This window comes from Equus quagga, chromosome 13 (genome assembly GCF_021613505.1).
Source record: "Equus quagga isolate Etosha38 chromosome 13, UCLA_HA_Equagga_1.0, whole genome shotgun sequence".
Classification (NCBI taxonomy): Eukaryota; Metazoa; Chordata; class Mammalia; order Perissodactyla; family Equidae; genus Equus; species Equus quagga.
In genome coordinates this window covers 18,953,798-18,965,931 of record NC_060279.1, presented here as the reverse complement: position 1 = coordinate 18,965,931, position 12,134 = coordinate 18,953,798, and the positions used below count along the sequence as shown (strand labels likewise).

General features: G+C 39.0%; 1 protein-coding gene across 1 annotated transcript in view; it reads left to right on the top strand.

The window, feature by feature from the left end:
- The window catches only part of NIBAN1 (niban apoptosis regulator 1), a 143,132-nt gene that overhangs the window by 49,999 nt on the left and 80,999 nt on the right, over positions 1–12,134 (top strand). Inside the window, exon 2 of the mRNA XM_046682378.1 lies at positions 11,117–11,247. Coding sequence (XP_046538334.1) covers positions 11,117–11,247 — 131 coding nt within the window. The remainder of the gene's footprint in view (positions 1–11,116; positions 11,248–12,134) is intronic.

Genomic DNA, 12,134 nt, shown 5'->3' with positions numbered 1-12,134 from the left:
ACTCACTAGTAATCTGATCAATGTAAATTAAGGCACCATTTTTTACTTATCAGAATAGACCAAAATGTGCAAGTGGGACAATACAGAGAGTTTCTAAGGATGTGGGAGGAGGAAAGTTTCATCCTCCACTGGTGGGATGTGACTCGCACAGCCACTTTGGAGAGTTATTCTGCGATATCAAGTGCAGGTGAAGATCCACGCTTTGCCCCATATAGACACACACTCTGCAGAAACTCTCGCATATGTGCACCGGGCGATAGATACCTGAGCTAATGTTCACATCAGCATTGGTTAAAAGAGCAACAAGAGGGGAAGCAAGCAAGAGGTCCATCAACAGGAGGTAAATTGATAAATAAGTAAATATGGCATAATAGGGGTGAGAAGAGCAAGCTGCAGAAAGAGGTAGACTCAAGTTTGAAAATATGCATGGCAATGTTATTAATTATGTCTGGATACATAACGTATGTTGTAAGAGTCTAATATGACTTGCAGGAATATACACTTTGAGCATAGTGTTGAGCATAGCTGTGTTGTGGCATAGGGTAGAGGGGGCTACAAATGTAGCTGTAGTATTTTGTTTAAAAATTTTTTGAGGCAAATATGGCATAATGTTGAGATTTTATTTAGCTGGATGGTGGGGATATATATTATTCACTTTACAGTTCTGTATGTTTGAAATAGCTTAAAATTAAAGAAAACACATGCATACACAAAACCCTTGTTATTTGTGGTCTAAAACTCAACATATCTCATCTCTTGGCTCATCTAAGTAGGCTGCAGAGAAGAGACTAGAGATACTTTGTTAAAGACGTTTCGAATATCATGTAGATGGTGGGCTGGTCCATAGCAGTATTTTTTAACCTTGATTTTGTGCAAAACAGATTCTTAGTCAGTAGATAAGAAAATCTACTTAATTAGTGCATTTCCCAGGGAGCCTAATGGTGTTAGCCAGCAAAGACTGCAGCCTTAATTGAGACAGTGATGCCACTTAATTGGAACACCTGAATGAGATTAAGGGGTACTCGGATGAGGTCAGCCCGTTTCCCTGGCGCCCAGAGCTTTGCTGGGTCTCTGCCTTCTTGCTGGCAGCCTCTGCCAAGTGGGATGAAGTTGAGCCAAATGCTTTTACTGTCCTTCATAAATCGCTTAGTGGAATGTTTTAAATAGAGATTCCCCATATTTCAGAGTGCCTTCCGAAGCACATCGGCATGCTGATTCTAAATTTTAGAGCTCATTATGTTGAAGCACTAGACATTTGCGTTGCTTTTAACTTGTTACTGATCCAACAGTTTAATATGTGTAAAACAAAGTAAATTGATAATTGTGTTGGGGCTCAACAATGTATTTCAATTTATTGTATCTGTATTATTCAGGGTTCTCCAGAGAAAAACAGAACCAATAGGATGTGTGTGTGTATATATTTACGTATATAAAGAGAAAGGGACAGAAGAGAGAGAGATTTTTTAAATAAGGAATTGCTTCACACAATTATGGAGGCAGACGAGTTCCAAGATCTGAAGTTGGCAAGCCGGAGACTCAGGAGAGCTGATGGTGTAGTTCCAGTCTAAAAGCCAGGGGCCTAGAGACCCAGGAAGAGCAGATGTTTCAATCCAAGTTCGAAGGCCAGGAAAGACCAATGCACCAGCCCCGGGCAGTCAGGCAGAGGAAACTCTCTCTTAGCCTTTTTTTCTATTCAGGCCTTCAACTGATTGGATGAGGCCCACCCACATTAGGGAAGGCAACCGCTTACTCAGTCTGCTGATTCAAATGTTAATCTCATTCAGAAACACCCTCACAGACACATCCAAAATAGTGTTTGACCAAATATCTGGACACCCCATGGCCCCATAAAGTTGACACACAAAGTTAACCATTACAACATCTTTTACCCAAATTTAAGAACATTTCAGAAGGCTTCTTGACAATGCGGTTTTTATTATCACATTAGTACTTATTGAAGAGTACTTACATTCCTCAATTAATAAAAAAAAAAGTACTTGAATTTCTCCATAATAATCAATGTAGTATTAGCAGAAAGAAAAAACCTATGAAAAACATTGACATAGATTTTTCAAAGTTTTTCATAAATGTTCTATTACTAACTAGTTTTGTGACTATGGGCTAATTAATTTCTTGATCTGAAAATAGGAGAGGGCTGGAGATGACCATTATGATCCCATCCAGCTCTAGAGGTCTGTAATCTTCCATCTCTTCGTTCATCTCTGGGAGTTGGAATGTAATTGGCACTGGCCTGTCTGTGCTAGCGTCCAGATGAACTCAAGTTGCTTTCATAGGTGTATTGTGGAAGAGAGTCTCAATTATTAACAGTTGTACTTCATATTTAATGTTGGTGCATATAATGACAACTTTGGAATAAGCGAATTTCAGCTAGGAGGCTCGAACTCCAAGGAGAGCTAATCTTATGAGTCTCCAGCACACTGGTGAAGTGCCACATGAACTCCACAAAAGAGCAATTTCCACAGAAAAAACGGGTGACTTTAAAGAACCTGGTACTATCTAACTAGTTAGTACTAATGGTGGGGGGGGGGTTGTGGTTTTTTTTTTCTGTCTCTGTTTTTAGAGCATCACCTACAATAGCTTTCAGATAATTTTTCACTAATGTACATTACTCAAGAATTTTTTAACTTAGTGATAAACTGATCCAGTGTCTGGCAATCCTTAGACTGTCGAAAAAGCAAAATCGGACTGCGTGATAAGGTGTATTTTCCACCATGCAAGGTCAGACTATATTATTGGAGATGTTTGGGTTCTTGTCAAGAAAACTGTTTTCAGAGAGGCAGTGCCTGACCGAATCAAGTAGACAGGGGTCAGAACCATTTTGGCAGTTCTTAACATTCTTGTGAGGATCAGTTAGAGCATGCAAAAATAATTTTCACTAATGAGCACTTTATTGGCCTTGTAAATAGTTTCAAAAAGTCAGCTGGCCTACAGAAGTGTTGAATAGTTTATGAAGTTTTTCCTGGACCCTCCCAAACCTAGCAACGCCTCCTTTCATTTTCTAGCCAAGTTCACTCCGTCTTATTGTTACTCATATCCCTAGACTAACAAAACACAGCATATCGGGGCCCCAAATACAGTTCTCTAGAAATGCACTTTTTTCTTTTTTTACATTAGTGGCATAAATGCCTGAAGAGAAGAATTAGAAACAATAATAGAAAGATTTCAAACAAATATCCTTCCTGTGCAGAGAGAAGAAAAGTGGAATGAAATAAGAAAAAGGAAAGGACATAGGAAAATGAAAGAGAAATCCAGAGGAGACACCAGAGAACCTATTGTGTTGGAAGGGGAATCACTTAGTAAATTTCCTGGGCTTGTCGCCCAGTTTATTTAAAATCTGGCCTGATTTCTTTCTTTTCTTTTCTTCTTTTTTGCTGAGGAGGATTTGCCTTGAGCTAACACCTGTGCCAGCCTTCCTCTATTTTGTATGTGAGTCACCACCGCAGCATGGCCACTGAGGAGCAGTGTAGGCCGGCGCCCGGGAACCAAACCCAGGGTGCTGAAGCAGAGCAAGCTGAACTTAACCACTAGGCCTCAGGGCTGGCCCCTGACCTGATTCCTTTTAATGAGCATATTGTGTTCATTTGCATTTGCAATCTGAAAGCAAAGAATATTTTTAGGATTTTGGAATCATCTGAGAGCCTCTGATATAATATGTGCAGAAAAAAATTGATAACTATAGTGAGACTCAGAGCAAGCGGAATCTTGTTATCTCAGTTTTTAAATTTCAGTTATATATTTTCTTCCAAACCAAAAAAGATTGGTTAATGGGCAAAAATATTATTATTTCTTCTGAATTCACAGTTCTTGTGATGCTTTCTGGAAAAGCAGCTGTGTCAGATTGGCTTAATTTTCTTTTTCACACTCTTCCCTCTCATTTTTGTAAAGAAAAAGACAGGCAATCTGCAGCTTCCTTGGTGGATATTAGACAGCTTAGAGAAGTGGCAAAATAAACAAGGTTTATTCTCATCAGATGTGTCATGAGAAAATTGGAGGCATGCTGTGAGGTAATGGCAAAATAACCTTGAAAATTTCCAAGCACTTTTTCCAAATGAAATGGAAGAAAATGTAAAGTTAGCTTCCATCTAATTATGGCTAAAGAAATATGTATGCATAAATGCACTGGCATGGATATATTTCTAATACTATTGGTTTCTTCCTCTAAAAAAGAAGAGGCCAGATTTAAAGTCTTACAGTTCTAGAAAGCTGTTCTGTGGAATTGCTGACCACGGTGAAGTTTTTATTTTTCCATAGAATAAGATAGTGGGAATTGTAACTTATAAAATGGTAGTGTGTTTTTCCCCCCTTAATGGCTCCTCCCATTTCTCTCACTTAGGTGAACCTATAAAAGTATCGTTCTACTAAATACTAGTGCAGGTGGGAGCCTCAGTTTATTTCAGTGGCTGTGGTCATTTGTAGAAAACCTTGTTTTTGCCTCTGCTCACCCACTGGAGCTGGTGCCTGGTCCCTTACATAGAATCTGCAAGTACACGTGGATTCATTGAATGCCCTTAAGGGCCTAAGCCTTGTGGCCATATTAAAGATACCGGGCCTGCTTTTAGAACAGGAATTGGGGAAAATTGAGGGTCTCTAACTGTCCAAGGCAAGTCCGTTATAAGCTTAACTCAGAGTTTTGCATCTCTTTGAGTGTGAGTTTTGGAAAGGAGGACACTGTTCTATTGGTGTTCCTAAGCCTGTCAGTTTTCTATCCAGATGCTTTCTGAGTCCAGGGAGGTCTTGGCATGACTTTGATGTGTTTAATATAAATCTTTGAGAGTGTGTTTGTATGTCTCTCTTCTGTGAATTAATATCTGAAGTAAATCACAGAGAACTTAAGTTGGTTTATATGGCTCTTATTTTTAACTCTAAGTGAAGTTTCCTCCAGGTAGGGTGCAGGGACCTATTGGCGTCAAGGCTGCCCATGAAGAAGTTTTGACTTTTTCTAGCAGAGTCTATTCGAAAACCTGTCACTCAGCACCAGTAATAAATGTGCTTAAAAAAAATAAAACACACCATTTAGTTCAATTATGGAGAATCCAATTTCTCCCCATTCTCTAAGGCATTTACTAGAAGAAGGAGAGAGACCTTGGGCATGATTCTGTGTAATTAGATTTTTGCACCTTTGTACTGTGAATTGGGATTTCTGATTTCTCCACCCTGAGGTGCAAAGTGATGGTGCGTAGGAACCCGAGACTAAAGCTAATGTTATAATTCATCACGGCTTTTAAACTTTCATAATTCGAGAAACTCTGAGGGAAATAAATAACAGCGAACATTATACTCTATGTTATAAATATTAAAAATACTTTATTTTTTAGAGCCTCTCCTCTTGTTCCCCAAAATTAATCTTCACCTGAAACCTCAACAATTTTTGAGAAGCTGTGCCCTAGGCCCAGTTAATCCTCTCATCTCTGTGGATTTGCCTCAGTTCCCAGGAAATAGCCACTTTGTTAAAATAAACCCATTTTTTTGTTTCTATATAGTTCTCCTTTATAGTAACAATAAAAATATAACATCTGAAGATTGTGATTTTTGTTTTTGGCAATGTCATAGGAAAAACCAAACATGAATTGTTAAATAAGACTGCATACAAAATATTATAGTCTCAACTATTTAAAAACATTATAAGAAAAGATTAGAAGGAAATATAGCAAAAGTAGTGTTTGGATTTTTTATATCTTTCTGTACTTATGAGCCACTTTTCTAAAAGTGATTAAAACAGGAAGGCATCTGAATATTTCAGAGAAGATTTTAGAATATCTCATAGTTGTGTTGACGCTGGGAATGATGAGGAACTAGGAATAATCCACTATAAACAATATCTTTCAAGGAAGAAAACTATTGATAAAGAGTAGATTTGAGTTGAGCCACCACAGAACTGGAAAGTTAACAAAGAACTTTCTAGAATGAGAAAATATACAGATCTGTCACATTCTTCAGACTTCATATGTTTTATCTAGACCCTTATATGTTTCCCGTGTTTACAGACTGATCAAGGAAAATAAACTGAGAAAGACTTTTGTTTGTAAATAATTCCCCATGTATAGTTTCATGGACAAATTCATCTAAAAGCATAAAAGGAATTAACTTGCAAGAGTCTGATGTTTTTAAAAACAAATGAGTTTGGAGACTGGATATTTTTTAATAATAAATATTCAATCTGAGAACTGTACCTTTCTCCTTTGTTGGGGCATTGGCATGAGTTTCATGATTATAATGCATTGTCATTTGCTTTACTCTTTTAAATATTACTCAGCTATTCTTTCATTCATTCAACAAATGTTTGCTGAGTACATAAGTATGGTATACCCTTGAAGGAGAGATAAGCTATCTTTAAACAGCTGTAGCAAAAGTGTTGCAGGGTTTTGGGAGAATGCCAAAGAAGGTGAGATTATTTCCAGCTGGGGAAAGCCAAAATGGCTTCTTCTTAGGTTGGGATTGCCATCTTGCCTTGAAGGGTCTGCAAGTGGCTGGCAGGGTATTTAGGGGAGGAAGGACGAGTGAGGGCATGGGCATGTACAGAGGACAAGGAGGTTTCGTTTGAGCAGCAGAGGTAGGAAATAAGGACAGTTGGGGCCGGATCACAGGGCCCTTGGTGCTAGGCTAAGCGGTTACTGCTCAAGGCAGCGGGGACTGTTGAAGGTTTTTACGAAGGTAGTGACATGGTCTTGCCGCAATGTGTCAAGTGAAATTGGGCCAGGACACGGAGGATTCTGCCTCTATGACTATGAGGTGTGCCTCTTACAGCTTTCAAAAGTTCCCTAGAAGTGTTAATGGCAAGACTTGGTTCTGAAGGACGGTTCCTCACTTCAACATCTGGGCCATGGTAACTTGTGCTGGCTTTCTCTCGAGTGGGACCATGGTGCCAGCTTGGATTCAGCTCTTTCAGCCTTGGACTCACTCTGGCCACTTTCCAGAATCTTCTTCTGCCACACAGACCAAACTTTGGCTTATTACCCAGAACCCTCTAGGATCTATGTGTCAGAATTGGCACTCCCCTTTCCCACCCTAGTTTTGACTCTTTTGTTTCTCTTTTGGAGCTGAGAGCTAGTAAGTTCCTTTGCTCTGCTGAGCTAGGGTAGGTCAAGAGACTTTTACAATGTTGTTGAGAGATAATAAATACTTGATTGAAGGTGGGGTGATTGGGATGGGAAAAAGGGATGGATTTAAGAAATATTGTGGAAATAGAAGTGACGAGATCTGATGATTGAATATGGGAGTGAGGGAGAAGGAATCAAACGATAGTGCTGAGTTTCTGAGTCAGTATGAATTCAAATGGTTTTAAAAGGGCCAGAAGATACTTTTCTTACTTTTACAAGATCGAACTGAAACAAAGTGTTGTGGACAGAGCTGTTGAAAGGGCTTCTTTTGGCTTTAGTGATGGTTACCCTGAAGGGTGTTATGAGCAGCCTTGTCAAGTTAGATGTACCAACACGATGCCCAGTACAGACTGCAATAATAATAGGTTTAGAAGAAATACGCCTGTGCCAAAAATGCTGGCACAACCAAAATGGGGAAGAAGCCCTTCCATTGGTTCTAGTCTTTCTATAATTGAGTAACCTGTTTTTGGTGAAAGACTTGGCATTGGGTTTTACAAACAATTTAGGGAAAGGAATGTGATACTAAATGGAGGGGAGGATGAAGGCAATTCGATACTCAAGAATCTTGAAAACTGTGACAAACAAACTGGTTTCAGCTGAGGTTGTTTTATGTGGAGCCTGTGGGTGATCCACTTATTTGAATGTTTTCACGGTGGAATATTAAATGATAGTAAAATAGTCAAATTTATTGAGGAACCAAAGTATCAGGCGCTGCTCTAGGTACTTTTTTACCTGCAGAATATCTCGTTTAATCCTCAGAAAACCCTGTGAAAATGGGCACATTATTAACCACATTTAATAGGTGAGAAAATTGAAGGTCAGAGAGAGAGAGACTCAGTGTAACACAGCTACTAACGCATGCTTTTTGCTTTGGCCCATTAATGCTAATGTTGTATTTAGTTGGTTTTAATTCAAGGATGCACTGAGGGCCTCTTACGTGCTGGGAAGTGCTCCTGAAACATCCGTGAAGATGTAGGTTGTTTGTTTCGAGCCTGCAGTGAGTGAGGCGGCTGTGCCGTGTGCAGCTGGGCAGGATGGTCCCAGTTAAAAGTACTGCTTTTGGCTTCTCCTTGATTCCTTAGTTCAGCTTAAGGACCTTCCCCTGGTGTTGGCTTGATTGCTCCGTCATCACCATTATCATCATTGATTTAATTACTATGGATTATCGAACACTGTCTATGTGCCAGCTATAGAGCTGAACGCTTGACTGCGTTATTTCGTGTAATTATTACGATAACACTATGAGATTGCTCTTCTTTTTATCTTCATTTTATACAAGGGGAAGCAACTCGAATGAGGTTCCACTGCTGGTAAGTAGCAGAGATGGGACCCAAACCGCTGTCTGTCTGACTCCAGTCCATCTTCCTAACCACAGTAGTACTTTGCCCCAACACCAGGCTTTTCTCTAATTGTCAAGATTCCTAGAACCCTCTAGGATCTTCCTTTATTGTGTTTTAGATAGGCTTAATCTAAAATCTACATTCATCTTGGGACTCACATTAGATTCTTTTCCTCCTAGAACTTGTGATTTAACCCTAAAACTAGCTGTTTTATTCACTTTCTGAACGAGTCATTAAGTTAATTACCCAAGGAAGTTGTAATCCCTTTTTTATAAATGCTGCCTGGTGGATGACGTGTTGATGGTACCATATGTAGATATTCAAATCACAGAAGCATATTTCTCATACATTGGGAGGGAGTGGTGGCAGCTTAGCATCTTAGTAGAAGCAGGGCATCCTTGAGTCAGGCTTTGTGATGTGGCAGGAAATCAGGTTTCAAAGCTTTGTAGAGCTCATCATAAAATGACATCCACCTCCTTTCATTTAAATCCAAGTGCTTGCAAGAGCGCAAAACTTAGCATCAGAAATTAATAAGCTTCTCTTCTGATTGACAAAATAGTGGTCACTTAGACACAAAGGGCAAGTTTTGTTAATTGTTTATATGTTTCAGTGAGATGAGACATTCTTCCCATTGTGGGAATTCTCAGAGATGTCCCCCTCCTATGTAAGAAAATTATAGACAAGGATGTAGAATTTTACGTCATATGTAGTATATAAAAGCTAATAAAAGTAATAACCAATTAGGTAGTTACAAAGCCAGAGTATATTAAAGTATTATGCAAATACTGATTAATAGTAATACCATAAACTCACAGAGCAAGGAAGAGCATGCCTGATTCAAATTATAGGAGCTTTTATTTGCATTTCTACAGAACGTATTATTAGTCGGTCTCAGAGCACCTTGCAAGTAATAATTATTAAAGCCCATAAATATGACCAGAAAATGTCATTTCATTGATGTTAGAATAAGCAAGAATTTCCCTTTACCTCATACGTATTGTGAGACCTAAATACCGGAGCTAAAGTAAGATTCTCCATATTCGGAGAATATTTATACATCATGGGTGTTTTGGGCTATTAGTTCATAGGTATAGAAGTGAAAGGGGTAAAAGACCACATGTGTACGGTGATGGATGGCAGTTAGACTTTGGATGGTGAACACGATGTAGTCTTCACAGAAATCGAAGTATGATGATGTACACCTGAAATTTATATAATGTTATAAATCAATGTTACCTCAATAAATAAATTATTAAAAATTTAAAAAAGGAAGTTGGCAGCTATGGATTCAAGTTCTCATATTATTCCATTTATATGGTTAGAACTATTTCCTAATTTTTGAAATTTTCCATGCATGATAGCTCTAAACAAATCTTGCCAGTAAGTTATATTTTAATATTTCTCTGTGACTATAATATCAAATTTGAAAACAAAAATTATGCCAAGTGCACATGAAAGTATTTAAAAATATTTTGGAATGTCATATCGGGTGTGTTTTTTCTCGAGCTAATATCTTATTCCAAGGACCAGCAGTCATTCCTTGTGAGCAGAGTCAGGGGGACCTGTATTTGTTTCTATGCTCTGTAGCAAGTCCGTGAAAGGATGTGAGGATTTCTGGTCTGCTTCAGAATGCTCCTTTGCCCTTTCTCTCCTATTTCTCCTTCTCCTTTCCCTCCTTTGCAACTTCCCTTCTCTCTAAAGCTAAGCACAGGTTGGAAAACCTCAAGAATATTCTCAGTGTCGGTTTCTCCCTCTCTCCATCTTGAGTCTTCAGCTCCCCCCATACAGCTGATCCAGAGCTTTATTTTCTTCCGGTGCTGAAAGACCATATGGCAGTTGCTGGTCACTATTGTGAGGCAGCTGTACTTCCAGGGTTACACTTCATTGTCACATAGATTCCAAGAAAGGCGTGGACTAGTGAGCACCTTCCTTTATAGTTAGGGACACTGGAGCCCGGAGAGAATGAGTGAGTTGATGGAGGTGGTACAGCTATTTTCTGCCTCGCTGGAACTGGGACCAGAACTTGGGTCTCTAGATTCTTAAACCAAAGCGTTTCTCTCTACCTCGTGGTAATTATATAATGCTTTGAGTCACAAAAAATTTTAAGCTGGAAACATAAGAGCAGAACTAAAAGAAACAGTTTATTGATTCTATCCAGGGCTGTGGATCAGCAAGACTAGAGGTGGAGTCTCAGGGATCTGAAGCAAAATGGATTGATGTGTGTGCAGAGTTGAAATGGTGGACCCCGGGATTACTGTTGTGTAGGAGTTGAATGGCTGGTGGTAGATGGTAATGAAGAGCAAGTTGAAGTGGAGAACAGGGTGAGGGAGAATGGCAGCTGTAGAAGGGTTAGGAGGATGGTTGAATTCATGGCCGTGGCAATGGGTTGTTGACATAAAATAAAGAAAAATTCTATTGTTTACTGGATGAGTGGTTCATAGGGACCAAAAAGTCTCTCCGGATGATGCCAGAAGGGGAAGGAGTGACAAAGCCATGTGCAGCAGGTATCAAAGTTCTCAGGGATTGTGTGCTAATAACACATGCCTGGGAAACGGTGGTGTTTGGGAGACTGGAGGGGTGTTTATAGAATTATGTAGATATATGTCTATTCTGTGAGAGAGGTTATGCTTTTCAACTCTAGTTTTCATATTTTTCCAGGGAAAACTGAGGCTGCTATCAAAAACTTCAGTCCCTACTACAGTCGCCAGTACTCTGTGGCTTTCTGCAATCATGTACGCAGTGAAGTGGAACAGCAAAGAGATTTCACATCACAGATTTTGAAGACCAAGGTAACTCATGGACATTTGGTTTATATATTTCTCCCACTTATGAGGGCTTTATAACTCATAAAGTTTCTGACATAAACCGTAATTTGAATGGCAGTTTAAAAAATCTGTTCTCAAATCATTTCATGTTCAAAAAACTCTATATGCCTGGAAGTTAGATCTTGCTGGTGGTATAATCTATATAAAAAGAAAACTAGCATGATTTAATTTTATGTTTTTCCCACATTGATTCTTTTATATGAGGAAATTTGACTTGCTGTAGTGAAGTTCAATTTAAAAAAGTCATAATTTCAGTGCCTCATACTATGGGCATTTTTATTTTGGTCATTGATCAAATATGATTTTCTCTTCTAATCCTCTAACTTATTCTTTCTCCTTTGCTCCATTATAATAATTACCCACAACCTCAACAACTATTTGTTGACACCTATTATGTGCCAGGCCGTATTCCAACAACTGGGGAACAAGACAAATTCTCTGCTTCCTGTTTATATTCAAATGTAGGAGACAGGCAATAAACAAATAAACTAATGAATATCACATGATAATAAATACTACAAAGAAAAATAAGGCAGGAGTTTTATTTTAGAGAAGATGGTCAGAGAAGCCCTCTATGGAGATCACATTTGAATAGAAACTAGAGTGAAATAAGAGTAGACTGTGTGAATATCTGTGGCAAGAGTACTCTGGGCAGGTGGAAGAGCAGGTGCAAAAACTCTGCAGCAGTTGTTAGCACATCAGGAAGGCTAGTGTGCTGAGAGCAGTTTGAACAAGGGAGAAGGGATGAGAAATGACTGCAGAGTGACAGGTAGGGACCCGTAGACCACGATAAGTGTTTTTATTTTAAATATGGATAGGAAGTTATTGGAGGGTATTGAATACAGGGTGAC